This window comes from Bos taurus, chromosome 1 (genome assembly GCF_002263795.3).
Source record: "Bos taurus isolate L1 Dominette 01449 registration number 42190680 breed Hereford chromosome 1, ARS-UCD2.0, whole genome shotgun sequence".
NCBI classification, from domain to species: domain Eukaryota; kingdom Metazoa; phylum Chordata; class Mammalia; order Artiodactyla; family Bovidae; genus Bos; species Bos taurus.
In genome coordinates, this window is record NC_037328.1 from 10,398,337 (window position 1) to 10,419,692 (window position 21,356).

General features: G+C 39.3%; 1 protein-coding gene across 7 annotated transcripts in view; it reads left to right on the forward strand.

Moving 5' to 3' along the window:
* APP (amyloid beta precursor protein) overlaps nucleotides 1–21,356 on the forward strand; it is a 312,207-nt gene that overhangs the window by 166,568 nt on the left and 124,283 nt on the right. For 4 of the 7 annotated variants that reach the window (XM_005201137.4, XM_005201138.4, XM_005201139.4 and 1 more), the window contains exons 6-7: nucleotides 2,205–2,407; nucleotides 20,202–20,369. In XM_005201137.4, coding sequence (XP_005201194.1) covers nucleotides 2,205–2,407; nucleotides 20,202–20,369 — 371 coding nt within the window. The remainder of the gene's footprint in view (nucleotides 1–2,204; nucleotides 2,408–20,201; nucleotides 20,370–21,356) is intronic. The other 3 variants (XM_010800926.3, XM_005201141.3, NM_001076796.1) reach the window with 1 other exon arrangement.

Sequence of the window (21,356 nt, forward strand, 5' to 3'; positions counted from 1 at the left end):
CCCTGCTTCATTCTGTACTCCAAGGCCAAATTTGCCTGTTACTCCAGATATTTCTTGACTTCCTACTTTTGCATTCCAGTCCCCTATAATGAAAAGGACATCTTTTTGGGGTGTTAGTTCTAGAAGGTCTTGTAGGTCTTCATAGAACTGTTCAGCTTCAGCTTCTTCAGTGTTACTGGTTGGGGCATAGACTTGGATTACCTCCGTGATATTGAATGGTTTGCGTTGGAAATGAACAGAGATCATTTTGTTGTTTTTGAGATTGCATCCAAGTACTGCATTTTGGACTCTTTTGTTGACCATGATGGCTACTCCATTTCTTCTAAGGGATTCCTGCCCGCAGTAGTAGATATAATGGTCATCTGAGTTAAATTCACCCATTCCAGTCCATCTTAGTTCGCCAATTTCTAGAAAGTCTATGTTCACTCTTTTCATCTCCTGCTTGACCACTTCCAGTTTGCCAAATTATTCTTTGAAACCCCATGAACTGTAGCCTTCCAGCCTCCTCTGTCTTTGGGATTTTCCAACCAAGAATACTGGAGTGGACTGCCATTTCCTTCTCCAGGGGATCTTCCCAACCCAGGAATCAAATGCAGGTTTCCTGCATTGCAGGCAGACTCTTCATCGCCTGAGCCACGAGGTTAGTCATAAGGGTCTTTTCCAGTGAGTCAGCTCTTCACGTGAGGTGGTCAAATTATTGGAGCTTCAGCATCAGTCCTTCTAGTGAATATTCAGGGTCGATTTCCTTTAGGAATGACTGGTTTGATCTTGCTGTCCAGTGGACTCTCAAGAGTTTTCTCCAGCACCACAGTTCAAAAGCATCGATTTTATTTTTCAGTGCTCATCCTTCCTATGGTCCAACTCTCACATTCCGTACATGACTACTGGAAAAACCAATTTCTTCTTCCCCTTTCATTTCCAGTGTAAACATTCAATAGTAATTTTGAACCAGTTTCCACATCCACGTATTGAATGTCTACCATGCAGGCGCTTTGTGGTATTTTCGCATGTTTAACAAAAAGTAATGCCAGTATTACAGTAAACTTCGTTTTGTGTCCCCCACCCAAACTTTTTAATAGACTTTATTGTTAAGAGCAATTTTATGTTTAGAAAAAATTTTAACAGGACATACAGAGCCTTCCCTCAGCCATTTATTAACACTTTGCTTTGGTATTGTACACTTGAACCAATATTGATACATCATTAATAAAATCCATAGTTTACTTTAGGGCTCATGTTTTGTGTTGTACAGTTCTATGGGTTTTCACAAATGCATGCTTGTAAGTTGGACTATTCTATATCGTCTCTGATACTGTGTCTTACAGAACAGTCTCACTGCCCCTCAGATCCCCTCTGTTCTACCTGTTTATGCCTTCCTTCCTAACCCCAGACTCCTACCAACCACTGATCTTTTTATGGTCTCCATTCAGTTCAGTTCAGCCACTCAGTCATATCCGACTCTTTGCAGCCCCATGGACTGTAGCACACCAGGCCTCTCTGTCCATCAGCAACTCCCGGGGTTTACTCAAACTCATGTCCATTGAGTCAGTGATGCCATCCAACCATCTCATCCTCTGTCATCCCCTTCTCCTCCTGCCTTCAATCTTCCCCAGCATCAGGGTCTTTTCCAAGGAGTCAGTTCTTCACATCAGGTGGCCAAAGTATTGGAGTTTCAGCATCAGTCCTTGCAATGAGCACCCAGGGCTGATCTCCTTTAGGATGGACTGGTTGGATCTCCTTGCAGTCCAAGGGACTCTCAGGAGTCTTCTCCAACACCACAGGTCAAAAGCATCAATTCTTCGGTGATCAGCTTTCTTTATAGTCCAACTGTCACATCCATATATCACTGCTGGAAAAACCATAGCTCCATAACCATGGTCTCCATAACTTTGCCTTTTCCAGAATGTCATATAGTTGGAATCACGGTATCCTCTTTTTGCAACTGTGTAAACTAAGATCTGTGTTCAGGGATTAAAAAGTTGCAGATCTCCTGAGTTGGGATTCACAGTGTGACCTGCTGGCTTCAGACCTCCCATGTGTTTTTTTTTTGTTTTTTTTTTGGGGGGGGGGGGACGACTCCCATGTGTTTTAATTCAGTGCCATATTCCCTCTCAAATATCCGAAACTCCTTGTCATTGGTTTTCTTTTTGCTTGCCCGAAATGTATTTAATGACTATTGCTATTATTTCTCCCTCCTGCTCCAGTGAAGACAAAGTCATAGAAGTGGCAGAGGAGGAAGAAGTGGCGGATGTTGAGGAAGAAGAAGCTGACGATGAGGAGGATGATGAGGATGGTGAGGAACTAGAGGAAGAGGCTGAGGAACCCTATGAAGAGGCCACGGAGAGGACCACCAGCATCGCCACCACCACCACCACCACCACGGAGTCTGTGGAAGAGGTGGTCCGAGGTAATCCACTGCTTACTCGGATTTTCTTTCTCAGGGAAAAGGGTTTGACATTTCTATCCAGCCTGCCAGCACTGCCTCCCAGGTGATGGGAGGTGACCAGTTGCCTGTGCTTGTGGAACTCATTTTGGTTGAACAAGCATCCAGCGATTCATTTCAGAAAATGTGAAATCTTGATTTTGCAGAATCTTCTCTGCCTTGTCTATGCTACTTGGCACGTTGTTCTGCAGAACTCCACCTAACTGGGGGCCATGTCATTTGACAAGGACCGAGTTAGGTGGCCTCCTTGGCATTCTTCTGACAGTGGGTGTTGATTATACTCCATTTTCCGTGGCCCCTTTCATCACCAGGACTATGAGCTCCTTAATGCCAAAGGCTGGATTTTACCTAGTGTGATGCAGGGTGCTTGCCGTATCCAAACTTTTCAATAAATGTTGGTTGAGTGAGTAGTTGTGATTAGATTTAATTTAATTTTAAAGCAAATGAAGTCCACTTGGAGAGAAAGACATTAGTTTTTGCTGTGAAATTTAACTTGGATGACTTGTGTTCTGTATACGATAGTTTACTCAGGGAAGTGACAGTGGGTTCTTAGAGGGGAAGATCTTAGACTTTGTTTTTCTGGTTAATTAATGCTTCTATTGGAAATGTTGTATATGGAACGAATGAGAAGACCCCCTTTCTGTCTCCCTGAAATGAAAGCAAGGTTCAGTTTACACTAAACAATGAAAAGTAGTGAATTGTTGAGTTGCCTTTCCTAGAGGGTGTATGTTTGTTTTGCAAATAGATGGTCCTAAGATTAGACTGAATGAGTACAGACAGAAGTATTGTTTTAATGCATTGCAGGTACTTTTAAAGTCTGTCCACAAATGCTACAACATTATGGTCACTTTTATTAAAGGAACATGCTTTCTGCTCCATTGTTAAATTGGAGCTTAAAATAGGCTACTCTTTTTGCTTCACATAGATTCCTAACGATCACTGTAGTATGTCGTCTTCCCATCACTGCATTTTTTTTATAACTTTGCTGAAGTATAATTTACATATAAAATTCACTCATCTTAAGTGCAGAGGTGTATAATTCAGTGGCATTAATAAATGTACCAGATTGTGAAAACATCACAAAATCCAACCTTAGAACATTTTCATCACCCCAGTCCTCACACCCCTTCACTGTGAATCCTTGTTCTTACCGCCAGCCCTCAGCAACCTTAATCTTCTTTATGTTTCTAGAGATTGGCCTTTTCTAGACTTTTAATATAAAAAGTGGGGTCATGCATGGTCTTTTGTGTCTGGTTTCTTTCACTTAACATAGTAGTTTTGAAGTTCTCCATTTCTTTAACTTGTAGCTTTTAAAAGTGAGCTTATTCTGAATTGAACACTCAGAGTTAGCTTAAAATCTATTGCAATGTCACTTATTCTCTTAAAATATACATAGAATACCAAATAGCTCACTTAATTTTGTAATTCCCTGTGTAAGGACAACTTCTTCAGTTTAGCACAGAAGTAGATGGTCATTTACATAAATGTGCATTTTGTTTGAGGCACTGTGTTTCAGGACGTTTTCGGTGTACCTCTTAAGACCATCTGTGCAGATCTAGCTACATGAACTTGTTAGCTTCTGTTTTCCTAGCAGGGAAAGATGGATTTTTCAGGGCTTCTTTTTCTTTCACTCCTGATAATTGTTTGATAACACATTCTTTTCAGGTTTACACTGATCAACCTGTGAGTATACATTTAAGATAAATAGGACTGTTCATAGATACTAATCACTGATTCAGTTACAAGGGAATTTTAATCAGTTTTATTGAAGCATACCTATTAGACTTTTAAATTAACTGGAGGCCCTACAGCCTTCTACTAGTTAAAATGGCTACAGAAATATCATAAGATGTATTTTAGTGTCTTTATTTCTATAATCTATGTTTCAGGGTTGTAAATTGCTTTAGTTTTGAAGGTATACTATATCTTACTTTACTTTAGAAGATATACCATGAAAAAAAAGAAAAAATAAACTCAAAGAATCCAATAAAAAATAAAGAGAGACAATTCACAGGACAAAAGATATGGCTCTTAAACAATGTAATACAATTTAGCAATGCATTTCAGAAGTAAAAAGTGTGAATCCCAATCTAGCAATTCAAAAATGACAAATATACATAGATATTTATTGAGCACTATTTGAAACAACAAAGATTGTAAACAACCTAAAAGTTTTTAATATAATTTTGGCTAAAGAATTATTATATGCCATACTTCGGAATAGTTTACAATTATTAAACAGAATAAAGCAATTTATACGTGAACAAAAAAAAAGATGTGTGACTGCAAATTACAGCAGCTAGTATTCTGCTGTGGGACTCAAGTTCTTGTGCTCTCCACCAGGATAGCTGCTTGCATAATAATTATTGTCCACCTAATCAACATTCATTTTTGGAGTACCTCTTTTGAATAAGCCATTTTACTGGGCTCAGTGGGTCAGTTATATGATGAGAACACACAGGAGAGCTGACCCTCATGGATGTGAAAGTCTAGTAGGAAACATAAGTCAAAAAAATACAGAGTCTGTGTTGTAAAAAGTATGAGCCCACAGCCTACTTCACAGTACAGAAGACTGATCAGGGATGGGTCTATGAAAAAGATGGCATTTGAAGGCAGACTAGAAGGCCTGGTGGTGGAAGTACCAGTAGCTTGTCTTGCAGCCTACTTTAGGGTCATTGAGTGAAAGTCGCTCAGTTGTGTCCGACTCTTTGCGACCCTGTAGACTGTACAGTCCGTGGAATTCTCCAGGCCAGAATACTGGAGTGGGTAGCCTTTCCCTTCTCCGGGAGATCTTCCCAACTCAGGGATCGAACCCAGGTCTCCCACATTGCAGGCAGATTCTTTGCCAAACCAATATGGTGCCTTGAGAAGGTACATGGCATGCTTGGGAGATAAAGCCAGTCCAATTAAAGGAGAGCGAGTAAATCTTCATCAGAGGGTTACAGGAAGGTATGTTGGGACTAAAATGTGGAGACCTTTAATGCCAGGCTGGCAAATGTTGGTATTGACTGAGGGTAATCAGTTCAGGACTTATTACTCTCGAAACAATGAAGAGATTTTTGTTTTTATACTACTGCTATTGACAGGATGAGTGAACAGTAAGTGACATAATTTATGCAGTATATGAGAGAATGACACAAAAACTCATGCCAAATTCCAGACCCAGACAGAATTCTCTCGAGATAATATGGTCTTGTTACATTCTGAATAATTCCAGTTCTTTTTGCTTCAGTTTTTCTCTAATGGCACCCCATTCCAGTACTCTTGCCTGGAAAATCCCATGGATGGATGAGCCTGGTGGGCTGCAGTCCATGGGGTCGCAAAGTCGGACACAACTGAGTGACTTCACTTTCACTTCTCACTTTCATGCATTGGAGAAGGAAATGGCAACCCACTCCAGTGTTCTTGCTTGGAGAATCCCAGGGACGGGGGAGCCTGGTGGGCTGCTGTGTATTGGGTCACACAGAGTCGGACACGACTGAAGTGACTTAGCAAGAGCAAGAGCATTATTAGATATTAAATAGAAATAGAGGGCGTATACATTCTTGAATTTTTTATAGAAAGACAACTACAATTAAAAGAGAACTTTAGGGAAAAAATCTCTGGGCTAAAGATTAAAAAAATAAAAGAAACTAACCTTAAAAGATAAGTTAATAATGCTGATGTCAAGAACAGCATTAATAGTGGCCTTCTTGAAGCAAATACCCGATCATGTAGAAGTACACCAGAACTAGAAGAGCCTTTAATGGGAATCTATCTATCCTTCCATTCAAGACTCCTGAAATAGACAAAAGCTGAAAGTGAAAGTAAAGTCGCTCAGTCGTGTCCGATTCTTTGCCACCCCATGAACCGTAGCCCACTAGGCTCCTCTGTCCATGGGATTTTCCAGGCAAGAGTACTAGAGTGGGTTAGTATTTCCTTCTCCAGGGGATCTTCCCAACCCAGGTCTTCTGCATTGCAGGCAGACGCTTTACCGTCTGAGCCACCAGGAAAGACAAAAGCTGTGATTTAGGCAAGTCTTTCTGGGAAAGGAGGCCTAAGAGGAGAAACATGTTAATGGTATATATTGCATCCGTGTCAGAGTTTTCTGCGTTCCCAACTAATTCTGATAAAGTAGTAGAAGATTTTGATGGTAACATTAAAGCGACCAGTTTCCTGCCGTTCCCTCCACCCCATTGGTACAGGAAGTGAGTTACAGCTCTTTCCTGATGAACAATGTCAATGCTGCAGCTGACTGCTAACTTTGTAAAACTCTAATAACATATAGCTGGCTCCTCCACTGACAATAAAAGTTGGAAATGACTTGCAAAGAAGAGAGATTGAAAAGAGGCTTACCATCTCGTTTCCAATGTTAATGTTTCAGCGCCCGAGAGAAAATGTGATTTATAACCATACTTAATAATGAACATTCTTCATTACCAACACATTGCTACTAGTATGAGTCTTTAATGTGCTTCATAAAAAAGCTCAATAGTTTCGTAACCCATTACAATTTGAAAGAAACAGGCAGAGGCAAGAAAAATATAGGACATTTCAACATAGTCATAAAATTTTCAGCCATATTGTATTAGAATCATTGATATCAAAGCAGAAGATGACAGTTCTGATTCTGATTCTGTTAACTGATTCCAAAGGAAAAAGGGACTGTTGAGAAGTGAGCACACCTATCTGACTTTAGGATCTGTTGTTTTGATCGAGTGGAATAAGCCAATACCAATTTGCACACAGCAGTAGTCCACCAGGAAATCCCTAGTATATGTAGACACTTGCTCCTAATTTTCTGTGTTTTGAGAAGTGATTGCATTTCATAAACCCAAGACATGAGGGTATACTGTGACTCAACCTTGAATCCTAAAGTCTGTGTGCTGTGTGCTCAGTCATGTCTGAGTCTTTTTGACCCCATGGACAGTCGCCCTCCAGGCTTCTCTGTCCATGAAATTTTCCAGGCAAGAAGATGAGTGGATTGCTATTTCGTATTCCAGAGCATCTCTCTGACCCAGGATTGAATCCATGTCTGCTGCATTGGCAGGCTGATTCTTTACCACCGGGGAGCCCAAACTCTGATTAGATGTGGGCATTGTAATAAACGGCATAGTCTATGATTTAGTAGCCAGTTTTGCTCATCCAGAGTAACTCTGTTTTTTTTCCTATATGTTCACTGATTCAGCAAGTACACATTTATCACGCCTCTGCTGATGGCTCGGCACTTTGCTGCTGTAGCAGGTGTGATGGGGAGCTGGCTGTTACTGTGTCATGGCCGATCAGGCTGGAATTTCCTGTTTGCAGGATCACCACTCCCCTTGCCTTTAGGGCAGGGATTCTGTCTTTTAATGCTTGTGATGTGCTGAGTGGTAGAATTTTTATTTCCCATTTAAAGCCAAGGCAAATAAACCCGAGAGAAATTTTTTAAACCTTGTCCATAATCACAAATCTGGTAAGTGGTGAAGCCAGGATTTGGGCTCAGATGGACCAGAGTATTTTTTTACCACCCTAATGTTATTTTTTTTTTCTTTTTCCTTTTGTTTATAAATACACACTAGTTCAGTTTATGGAGAAGGCAATGGCACCCCACTCCAGTACTCTTGCCTGGAAAATCCCATGGATGGAGGAGCCTTGTAGGCTGCAGTCCATGGGGTCGCTAAGAGTCAGACACGACTGAGCGACTTCACTTTCACTTTTCACTTTCATGCATTAGAGAAGGAAATGGCAACCCACTCCAGTGTTCTTGCCTGGAGAATCCCAGGGACGGGGGAGCCTAGTAGGCTGCCATCTATGGGGTCGCACAGAGTCGGACACGATGGAAGCGACTTAGCAGCAGTTCAATTTAACCTGTGTTCCCTTGTAAATGTTTGTTCCTTTGTTCTAGGCATCTGTTCATCTTGGTATTGTTTCACTTTGAGCATTTCCTAACTTTTAGAATGCTTATTTATATAATAATAGTATCATTTTATTTTATTTTTATATTAAACTATGGCCACAGGCTAAATATGGACTGTCACCAATTTTCTAATCAAAGGTTTTGTTAGGATACAGCCAATCCCATTTGTTTACATATTATCTGGGGCTACTTTCATGTTACAGAGGCAGAGTTGAGGAGTCACAAAAGATGCCATGTGGCCTGAAAAGCTGAAAATATTTACTATCCAGGCCTTTATAGGAAACTTCTGATACTGATCATTAGAAACATAGTAGGAAGTTTTTAGATTTCAGATATTACCATTCCAAGTTAATTTCACTAAGGTGGTTTTATTATGGGTAGAGATAGACTAGTAAAGTGCTTAAAGAGAAAAATTTTTAATAATTTTATGATCTTGGCCCAGTTACCAAGATACCATCGGTAAGTCTGTTTTTTTCATATGTGTTTTATAGATGCTGTTACGATGTTGCATGTTTTTTACATGATTACTCTAGATGATCCATGCTACGCATTTACCATCTAATGCCTGGCACATTCTAAATTTTCAGTATGTTTTACAAGGAAGGGCTGCTCAGAGTCAAAGCCTGGCTTTACAACCTACAGACTGTGTAAATTTGTATCAGTGAAATAATCTCTATACCTCATTGCTTCCCTCTTGAAAAATGAGATGTAATAATACCCACCTAGTTTTAACCATTTTGTGAGGATAAATGAAGTAATTCACAGGAAACACTCAGCACTGTTCCTGATAGACAGTAAGTGCTCAACTAACCTAAGCTACTATCGCTGAAGGACAGAGGAGCCTGGCAGGCTGCAGTCCATGGGGTCACAAAGAGTCAGACACGACTTAGTAACTGAATAGTAACAACTATAGTTGCCCTGGTTCTGTGTATCATTTTGATCCCCAGAGAACTAACACTTACTCCTAATTAGGAATGCCAAAGGTAACCCAACAGACTGTCTTTTTGCATTATAAAATGCAACGATGAGATGTAGCCATTTCTATTGTATAATAGAGCTGTTATTTATGGACATATATTAAGGAGAAAACAGCTTAAACTTGGCTTCTTGATTAAATTACCTTTTGTGACTATATTATATATTTAAATATCTGCAGTTCAATTTTATGTCTGGCTGAAAATTGAATCAAGATAGTTTTAAATGCCATTGCATTTCAAGATGGAGTTTCATTTCTTGAGGGTATTTTAAACCTCTTGGAAGTTCATCTATTATATGGACAGAGATACTGATAGAGGAGACAATTTAAGCATACCATATGATGATGAAGTTTAAAAGTTTGATCTAAATGTTGTTGCCTTGGGCTAAGTGACTTAACCTCCACAGAATTAAATTACTGTTCTTCTGCCTCTGGTTACTATTAATCTATGAGAAGCATCGTGTGATTTGCTGCTGTACATTCCACCAACATAGACTAGGCACTCCTAGGGCATTGCTCCAGTTCTTGAGAACACAGCGATATGAAGAAGGTGGCTCACTCAGGTTGCTTCCAACCAGAGCTGTATACTCACTCTTCAGGAGAAACTGGCCTCTGTGACCTGATTGGGAAGAAATTTTGGCAGCCCAGGGGAAGGAAAGTGCCCAGCCTAGAGACAGAAGTTTCACCTACAGCATTGCCAAGAAGTTGAAATCTGAGTGATTGTTTTTAAAAGAACAGGGATTTGCCAGTTAGTGGAGCACCAAATAGAACGAATCTGAGAAGTACCATAAATAAAGCAGAATGGCTTATATTATTATCTTGAAAGGAAGTGAAGTTGCACAGTCGTGTCCATCCGACTCTTTGCGAGCCCATGGACTGTAGCCTACCAGGCTCCTCTGCCCATAGGATTTTCCAGGCAAGAGTACTGGAATGGGTTGCCATTTCCTTCTCCAGGAGATCTTCCTGACCCAGGGGTTGAACCTGGGTCACCCGCATTGTAGGCAGACCCTTTACCATCTTAGCATCTTAGGTTGACCTAATTTTTACGTCTCCCGTGTTACCTGTCTGTAATGCATGTTCCATTTGCAAGGTATCCCATCATTCACTAGTAGGATTCTTTTTTATTGCTTGACTTGCTGCAGACATGGAAATATACTCACATACTTTTGTTGGGGTTCTCATAGCAGCACACTAGCTCAAAATGAAAATAAAACTCCCTTATGGGTTTGAAAACAGGGCAAAGGAATAATGACTGCTCCCTTTTGAGGAAGACTTTACCCTTCTGTGTTAGGACCACAGGCAGGTAAGCTCCACCCGTTCCTGGACCAGAATGTAGCATCCTTTTCATGCCTTTGAGAGAACTAGTATCCACACAGGGCAGGGATGTGACAGATGGCAGCCTATTATTTTGTGCCCCATGGCACTGCAGCCATTGATTTTGAGGTTGTTTGATATATGCTTTGGTGAAGGCAGAGTGAAGCATGGCATTAACAAGCTTCTCTCCGTGCCATTTCATGGCCCCAATTTAGAAAACTCATTCAAGTAATTTACTTAAAATGTGAGAAACAGAACCATATACAAGACTGTGTGTGATGTGTTTACATATATAATTTTTTAGTAACAAATTTATTGAAATATAGGTTGCATAATGTGGAATGTAGAAGTAAGTGTTTTAATATATCCACTAAGATCTTCATCGCCACATAGAAAGTTCTGTTTTTTAACTTGCTTTTGCTTGAAATTTTACATGGCTAATAGTGCTTAGTTTTACCTTCTACACTTTTATTTGTGTCAAGATTCTTTAATACAGTTAGAAAAGGAAATAATCAGCTGAAGGTATTCTAACACAATTATGTCTAAATTTCTTAGAAACAAAATGTCCAGTGCAATTCAATTAAAGGCCAGAAACTAAGTTTTTAAAAAATGCTAGTCTTTCTTATGTTTTTTCCAAAATCAGTTGCCGTTCAAAAAATACACAAATGTTGACAATTGTATATATTTTCACAACACAGCATCTGCAATTAAAAAAAAATCAAATATAGTGAAAGAATCCAGCAAATAAGAAAACAGGGCATTTAAACATACATGTCATTTTCATCCAAATCCACGTGTTCCATTAAGTAGAGGCTCTGATTCTTTGGGCAGGTAACAATTGTGTGTTTTAATGGAAATCTGTAGTTCCCTTGTAGAAAAAGGCTTTCTGGAGTTTTTAAGCAGGATGGATTTCAGTCTAAACACCTGTTTCTTTGTCCCCCTAAAAATTTATCACCTCTTCTGACATTTGACCTTTTCTGATTCTATTAGTGGAAGAGTAAGAAGTCAAAAAGAGGCAAAGCTGAACAAATATCATATAAAAATGATGTTCAGTGGTTCATTTATGGCTGAATAATGCCATCTGCAGCAGCATGGAAGGACCTAGACGTTATCAAACGAAGTGAAGTAAACCAGACAAGGATAAATTTCATATGATATCACCTATACGTGGAATCTAAATTAAAAAGATACAAATGAACTTATATACATATAGACTTTGCCACACCAAAGGCAAAAGGCATAGGCAGGGAGGAAGGATGAATTAGGAGTTTGGGATTAACACATACACACTACTATATATAAAATAGATAACCAATAAGGACCTACTGTATAGCACAGGGAACTCTACTCAGTATTCAATATTAAGTGTAAGGGAGAATAATCTGAAAACATATATATATATGTATGTATAACTGAATCACTTTGCTGTACACATGAAACTAACACAAGATTGTAAATCAACTACACGTCACTTAAAAACGATTAAAACAATGTTCAGGAAAACCCCTTGGCCTTCAAGATAGCAGGAGACTCTTGAAACAATAAAAGGAGGTAAAAATAGTGCACTTTGTTAAAAAGTGCACTGTATTAATAATAGTGAGACAGTGCTGGTGTTAATTATGAGGATGGGTTTATCTCTTTCCCTTAAATTTATTTATGCTTTTGTTGGATATAATTTCTGAGAACAGAATATAGACAGGAATTTCACACTATGTGCACGTGAAATTAAGTTCCTGATATGTCGTGTTATTAATAGAAGCAAAGGAAGACCTTGCTGGCTAATTCTCATGAGGATCTCTTTTCTGGAATTTACCAGCATTTGTTACCCAGGATTTCTGAGGTGTTGCTGACTGCTGCACAGTAGCTTCGACTGAGCGACTTCACTTTCACTTTTCACTTTCATGCATTGGAGAAGGAAATGGCAACCCACTCCAGTATTCTTGCCTGGAGAATCCCAGGGATGGGGGAGCCTGGTGGGCTGCCGTCTATGGGGTCGCACAGAGTCGGACACGATGGAAGCGACTTAGCAGCAGCAGCAGCACAGTAGCTTTGGTCAAATGATTGGGCAAAATCACTAAAGCGCAGCATGAATCCTGGTGTTTGCTTGGGCTATGGCAGGGTTTCTCGATCTCAGCGTTATTAATGTTTTAAGCCAGACAGTTCTTTGTTGTGGAGATTGCCTTGTTCGTTGTAGGATGTTTAGCAAGATCCCTGGCTTCTACGGAGCTCCCCCGAGGTGTGATGACCAGCAATGCATCTCTAGTCCTTGATACATGTCCCTTGGAAGGTGATAAAAAGCACAGTCTTTCTGGTTGCAAATCACTGAGTTTTGATATTGAGATCAACAGTGATCTCTGGCTTTAAACATATGAGCAGAGAAATACCCCTGCGATACTGTGTCTCATGTTAATGTAAGTCATGACACCTGACTGTGCTTTGCACGTTGTAGGTAGCAGTGAACATTTGGTTTAATTTGAGAAGAAAAAGTAAAATAAACAAAATATATGCTAAAAAAAAGTTAAGTACTCATTTAGTAAAATAAAAACAGATATTTGATAAGATATGTCATGTATAGTCTCATAGTTTGTATTTAGAGAGAAATCAACATACAGTTATTATTTTTTAAATATTACACATACATATGTGCCATGTAGGCAGTGAGAGAGAAAGAAAAACTGCCTTCCTGGTTTCGTTTTTTATTCTTCCTAAAGAAACTCACTCTTGCCTGGTACCCTGTTGTAAAATAGCAAATGGAGGTTAGCATCTATTGAGCAAGCAGGGATACTGCTGTTTTCAGCTGGAAGCTACCCACCCACTCTTTCCTGCCAGTACCATGACAGGGACAAGTTAACATGGCAAGATGGACATACTTGGTCTCCCCCAGGAAAGGACCATCCTCCCAACCCTTGACTCTTGTATCTAGAAACATCCTTTTCTTACAGTAACAGGAATGTCATACAATCCTTTCTTACACAGAAGTGATGCAGTGGAAGCAGATTCCAAGCTCAGTGATCTTCAGTCTAATATCAGCTTTCTTCATTATTTTTCCCCAATAAAAATAAAAACTTTTGATATTCTAATGTTCTGAAAAATTATAAGAACAAAATTACTTAAATTTGTGTTTCTGAGAAGTTTGAGTTTTCATAAACTTAAATATGAATAAGACAAATACTGTATTGGTGTTCACTTTAAGGCAGAAGTATTGAAGCTGCTTTAATTTTGCATGAGACAGAACTTCAGAGGAAAAAGAAATAGGTAATGATAATTTCTTAAGATTCTGGTATATATATATATTTGAATATTTTAACTATCAAAGTATGTTTACCCCTCATTTCCCAAATATATGTATACTTCTTTTAATAAGTGAAAACCTATGCAACTTTTTACTGATCCTTTCCTTCTGATCCTTTTGAACAGTGGTTGAATCTTATATATATATACACACACACACACACACACACACACATATATATAAAAAATACATATATATAACATACTTTAATAGTTTTATATAGACTTTTTTAATGTTAAAAATATATATATACTTTTTATATTTTTTGACATTTAAAAGTATATATATAACCATTAAATAACTATTAAAGTATGTTATATATAAGTATATGTGTACTTTTGATAGTTTTTACATATATAATATATAAAAACTTTTTTTTTTTTTATTTCTACCAGTTTATTGCTATCAACCCATCTCCCTCCACGCTCATGCATGTGTGCTCAGTCATATAACCCTATGGACTGCAGCTTGCCAGGCTCCTCTGCCCATGGACTTTTCCAGGCAAGAATACTGAAGTGGGTTGCCATTTCCTTCTCCCACTTTTCACATTTAAACTGCACATAAAAGATACAGTTGGTCATGGTGCTTCTCCAACATTAATGTGACCTGAAGTGCTTCCTAAGCTTAGATTCGGAGACAGTAGGTCTGGGACGGATCCCGAATCCCAAGTGATGCTGATCCTGCTGGTTCATTGGCTGCCTACACTTTGAGGAACAGTCTCCAGCAGCATTATAGTCCCCCATACTGTGCAGATTTAGATTGAGACAAAGAATAAGAAACTGAAAAAGAAAACCAACCTCATCTGTAATGGTGAAACCATCCTTACTATAGTGTCATGGTTCTTACTACATTATCAAATGTCACCAAGTATGAAAGAATCCTGTTAATGTCTACTTACTGAGTAATGTTGTAAAATTTCAACTCTCATGAGCAAGCAAATTAGGAAATCCTTACAATTTCTGGACCTACGTAATTCTTCCTAGTTTTATCTGTGCCTGTTTTCTCTCATGATGCGATATAACCAACTCCTGCTAGCCTGTAAAAGCTGATTATTAAAATATTGAGGAATTTTGTGAGCCATAGCCATTGGTGGCTTGCAATACCAATGGTGGGAGTATTTACACCCCAGAAATTGACAAACTCTATAAAACAGAGTGTTTAATTTTTCTGTTTTTCTGGACACACAATCAGATTTCCCAGCATACCTGACTCTCAGTCAAAGAAGAAAAATAATTTCCTCTTATTTCCTGCAAAGGACATGGGCTCTTGTCTTATCAGAGTTTAGAGCTTCTGGTAATACTGTGCTGTTCTTCAGAGGAACCATGCAGCTTGATGACAAATTAGTTTATTCCCGTAATAAACGGGAAACAAAGGTATTAGGACAAATAGCAGTGTCCTTTTGTGAATGCTCACCAGCAAGAGTATGGTTAGTCTAACACTTTACAAGTATTTTTCCAAGTGGCATTTTTATAACTAATCTTTCTTCATGGAGGGATCTGAGAATCAGATTGGATATAATTGGAATGACACATGTACTGGGTAGCCTTAGAGAATAAACACAATTCAGTAGAAGGCAAGCCAACGGCAGATATCTTCTAGAGACTTCGTGATAAATTGGCTCCCGTCATATCGTACTGAGTCAGTGATTTTATTACCGTGCACAGCTGTTCCCATCATTTGTTTATATATTTCAACCCATATTTGGGGCTTAAGTGAGATTTGTCATAAGGATTTAGTTCAAATTTGCTTGCCTAATTTTACATGCCTCTATTTAGTAAAAATATGATTAGTAGGTAATAAATATCTGATGACTATTGCTTGATTAGAGGAATCTTCTGTTGGATGTGGTTTTTTATTACCACGTGCAAGCACATTATAAATTCTCTTTCCCATCGAAAGTATATGTTGTTGCAAAAAATACACTCTTAAAAAATAACTTGTTTTCTAATATATTGACTTGTAAAATTTTCATCTATAAAAGTCAAACACAAATTTGCCTACTTATTCTTCAACAGACTGTAAGATGGATTCTAATAACTTAGCCTCATGATGTTTCACCCTATTGTAATATTAAAATTGTAGGAATAATTTAATCAGACTGAAAAGTAAAGTTGTTATAAAACAGCATTGAGCTCAGCCATTTTCATTATTAATGGATTGAATCCTTAGGCAGATAATTCAACATTTATTTGAAATATTAAAGATAAGCATATTTAGTAGATTTCTATACTTCTGTCATTGTTTCATTTTATTTTACTGTTAACATTAAGCAGGTGATTTGTTACAAAACCAAACTATTTTGTCTTCATGTATTTGCCCTTCCTACTCCAGTTTAAAACTGCAAGATATGTCATTTTTAACATAAATGAACCTGAACTGTGTCCATATTCTTGCATCATATGGAGGAATTATGCTACTTTGGGTTTCTTCTTTTTTTATACAATGTCAGAATAGTTAATTCCTAGATTTCTATAAGTAACTCTGTAGTTTGGTTTGATTGTTCAAGTGCTTACTTTCTCAAAATTTGTAAATTTAAACTTTTTGCATTCCATGTCATGCACAGTTTTATGGCACATACATTTCTAGAGTCTGAGAATAATTGAAATTCAGTTATTAAAATAAAATCATAATGAAAAAGCTTTACATTTTTATATTCTTCTTTATTTGCTATTTTATTTAAAGCAAATTACTTGCTACTCTGATAACTCTGCTTTTTAAGAAGGCATTATGATAATTGTACTCTTGAAAATTCTCTTTCCATTCTAACTGCCACTTTCACAGCTGTCTTCATGTTACATTTTCTTTAAGTCTCAAATTAGCTTTCTAAGTTTGGTTGTCCACAAAAAATTTTGCTCCCATTTGACATCTATTCAGAGTTAATTATTTGTGGTTAAGCATTATATTTTGAACAGTGAATTGCATAATCATTTTATATAATGTAGGAAGCTCTAGCTTTGCTCTAGCTTTGCCTCTATCTTGTATTTGTATAGTATTGATGCGATTTGGTGTTGAAACCAGCACAAATCTCAGCAAGGATCTACCTTACAAAAAATATAAAATGATATAAAATGTCAAATATAAAATGTATAGTGCGTGTTCTTTAAGCACATAAACTCATACAGCTGTGTGTACACTAGCATTTCAGTTTATTAAATGGTATTTGTCTTGAGGGGTGAATAGAGCTTTTATAAAAAGAGATGAGCCTTCCCTGCCAGCAGAATTCAGGTTAGGTGAATACTAGGTGAATACTATTTATGGCCTTAAAAGTTTAAGAATTAAATATAAATAAACAGAGATTCTAGTTCCTTAAATATTTGTCTTGCCTGTGTTTCTACCTAACTTGAAACATGCTCTTTGAAAATTATCCTTGCTTCAATTCTGGGCAAATTTTCTCCTTTATTATTATAGGCAACATTTACTTTGAATAGAAGCAAAGGTAACTTGAAATTCAGAAATAAATTTAGCAAATAATTTTAAAATGTGTATTTTTTCATTTCTTAGCTTAGATTTTGAGAAGTAAATGAGGATGAAAAAAGGAAGCTACGGTTTTCATTTTCACCTCTGTTTGAGGTGACCGTTATATAAGGTCTGATTTTACATGCTCTATATTTAGTGGAGAATTTTATAATTTTCCACTGGCTGATTATAGTCATTAATATGAAACACATTTTTCACTGAATTTTTTCAGTGTTTCCCATAGATTAGGAAGTTTTATAATCAGAAAAATAATAATGTAAACATAAGCATTTAAAATATCTTTTGAAAAATACAATAAAATAAAATGTCTCAAGGTTTCTTTTTCTCTGAATCTAGTCATGCAGTACAGTAGAAAGAAATGAGTGAGGCATGAAAAGTGATCCATTCCACTCAAGTCCCCTCTGAAATCAGTTCTGCTGCTCTAGGAAGATGATGTTCTAGTCATTGCCAGAAAGAAAGGAGAAGGAGGGAAAAGCCTCCTTAATCCCATGCCTTACAACTGAGAGAGAGAGAGAATTAACATCCAGGAGTGGAGCCAGCTGATGGCTGTGGTTTGCAGGGATCCCACACATGGACAACATGTGGCTTCTAGCTCTGCAGCCCAGACGCTCCTTTGTCAGTAACTCAGAGGTGATCAGACCCCACCTACACCAAAACTAACTTAACCCTTTGTAAGTTAGAATGATAGTTCCATAATCGGGGGGGAGAAACCAAATTGCCAAGTGGATGGAATACTTGTGTCAACAGGTTGGCAGCTTTTTATCATACAGCAGAGAGCTAACTAAAACATCTCATGGCTTGGCAAGCATGGACTGTCAAAGGAACTGTACCAAATGAAATGACCTGAATGATAGGTGACCCTGAACTTGATACTCCTGGAATCAGATGTTTCCATCCTAAAGCCATCCAGAGAGAGCCAGAATCCCCTGAGATATCTGTTGCCCAGGGCCTGCAGGGACCCTGACACTTGCTTCTGGGCTCGGTGTTCACCCCCCCTGCCTACTCTGTTGACATCATCAGGATAGCAGCAGCTTCTCGTCTTGCTGTCACCCCTTTACCTTGATTGGAAGGAGCAATGAGTGGTATGTGTAGAGAAGTAAAGTGGGAGTTCCTTTTAGGTCAACATTGTAGATCTTTGAGTAATTGATGAGGATCAGTTTGTTGAATAACGGGAAAGTGAAAGTTGCTCAGTCATGTCTGACTCTTTGTGACCCCATGGACTATAGAGTCCATGGAATTTTCCAGGCCAGAATCCTGGAGTGGGTAGCCTTTCCCTCCTCCAGAGGATCTTCCCAACCCAGGAATTGAACCTAGGTCTCCCACATTGCAGGTGGACTCTCTCCCAGCTGAGCCACAAGGGAAGCCCAAAAATACTGGAGTGGATAGCGTGTCACGTCTCAGCAGATCTTCCCGACCCAGGAATTGAACCAGGCTCTCCAGCACTGCAGGCAGATTCTTTACTGACTGAGCTATCGGGGATATTAATAAGAATCTCTGCATTATGCGTGAAAATGTGAAAGTGTTAGTTGCTCAGTTGTGTCTGACTCTTTGTGATCCCATGGACTGTAGCCCACCAGGCTCCTCTGTCTATGGAATTCTCCAGGCAAGAATACTGGAGTGGGTTCCCATTCCTTTCTCCAGGGCATCTTCCCGACCCAGGGCTTGAACCTGGGTCTCCTGCATTGCTGGCAGATTCATTACTGTTGTGCATGGCTTTTATCTTTTAGAAGAAGGGTGCTCCCCCCTGGCATGTTAGTAAAACTAAGATAAGACACCTGAGTGTGCTAAGGTGTCAGCAAGCTCTCCGTAAGCCTAGCTAGGTGGGGGCACAAACCGGGTTGGAAAATTGTTTTCATTTCTAACAAAAAAGGAGGTAGAGTTCAAATTCTAATTGCAGTAACTTTACAAATAGAACTGGACAGGTTGCTATACTTTCAGTCAACCGGGGATTATGAACCTGATTCGGGGGAGGGTGACAAGGCATGTTAGCAGGTAAGCTGTATAATGTAAAAAACTGTCGGGTTTGTATTAACAAATTGTGGTTTGCCTATATTTTATTATATGGGAGCATTTTTCCTAATGTACAAATTCATCTTTAATTAGACTTAACGTAATCAACTCTAAGTCACATTCGAAGGTTTTATATATGTTTTCAAATATAGTCAGTGAACAGGCTGGCTTTCTCTCTAAAAACTAGACCACATTCAAAATACGTGTAATTTGAATTACAAGAGTCAAGGCAGTCAGTTATTCAAGAAAAACAATCAGGTGTTTGCACGAGGTTAAACTTTTTGCCATCATTACCAGCTACAACAATCGTTTCACCTTTAAAGTTGAAGTTATTTTCAAAGAGAAGTTTATTTTTTATCATGAAGAATTATTTTGACGTGCAGACAATCTTTAGGCACTGACTAAAAGGCAGCCAAAAGCTCTGTTCACCTCTAGCTGGAGTCTTTTTTTATTAGTACTGAGGAGCTACACTGATTAAACCCGAGGAGCCTGCGATGCTTTGTTTCCGAAGTAATTCTAAAATCCTGGTGAAAGTGAAGTCGCTCAGTCGTGTCTGACTCTTTGCGGACCCCATGGACTGTAGCCTGCCCCAGGCTTTGCCGTCCATGGGATTTTCCAGGCAAGAATACTGGCGTGGGTTTGCCATTCTCTAAAGTCCTGGTAGGTCGTTACTCAATTCCTCGGGAAATGTTGGGCCGATGCCCCGGGTTGCCGTCGGGAGGACTAACGTAAGCAAAGTAAACGCGTGCGCGTGAACGGCGAGCCATACCTTTTCTTGCTAAATGTGGTTCCCCACGTCTCCTCTGATTAGAGGTGTGCTCTGAACAAGCCGAGACGGGGCCATGCCGAGCAATGATCTCCCGCTGGTACTTTGATGTGACCGAAGGGAAGTGCGCCCCCTTCTTTTACGGCGGATGTGGCGGCAACCGAAACAACTTTGACACGGAGGAGTACTGCATGGCCGTGTGTGGCAGCGTCAGTAAGTGGACCTCCCTCCAGCCTGGCCGCCTTTTTCATCTTTTCTCGCCACTGACTCTGCTCTCTGTAACTGACTGGTTTTCCTGGTTTTCGCGAAGGGGGCGTGGGGGTGGGGTGTGTTGCTCCCACTAACCACGTTTCTGCCGAGTTCTCTAATCGCCGGGCACGTTCCATCCTGAGCGCACATCTCCGTCTTTCTCGAACCAAAGCATGGCCGTGGATGTGTATCTCGCACGAGCTGTGGTGCCTCCCGTCTTGCGATCTCAAGGAACTCTGGAGGGCTTCTCTTTTGAGCCAAGCTGGAGTTGCCCTTTTGTCTTCTCCGCTCTTTCTGCCAGTGTATCCCTGCGTGTTCGTCCGTGTACCTCTGTGTTCGGCTCTCTGCATGTGCACTCCACGTGCAAATGAGGGCTTCCACCGGGCAGCCTGGCTGATGGTGCTGCCCCACCCCCACCCCCCTTGCATTAGCAAGCTGTGTTGCCTTGGCTGAGCGTCATCTCATAACACGTGATGTTGGTGGAGGGAACCCGATTGAGTGGAGGGCGTGCACATTGGATGCCAGAGGGTAGAGATGACCCAGTGGTCCCTAAGCTCACCCAGGGATGTTTGCAACGTGGAGTTTTCATGTCTTCTCTTGGAAATAGACGGAAGAAAACTCCTGACTTAGCATTAGTAATGTTCCATGACATAAGACTCAGGAAATATAATTTGCCCAGTCTTTTTCTCTTCCACTTTAAGTTTTTCATAACTCAGGAGGATAAATAAATGAAGTCATGATTTACATGCAAGTTGATACTATTTCCACAGAGGTAGTTTTCTGGAGGTAACACACCAAACATGTGGGACCTCTGTTCTTCTTAACAGCCTTCCACATTAAATCCCCTATCTACCTACCTACCTATCTACTTATCCATCCATCTGACTAATGTATCTATTTACCTATCTTATCTGTTTATCTGTCTACCTATGTATCTTATCTCTCTATCCA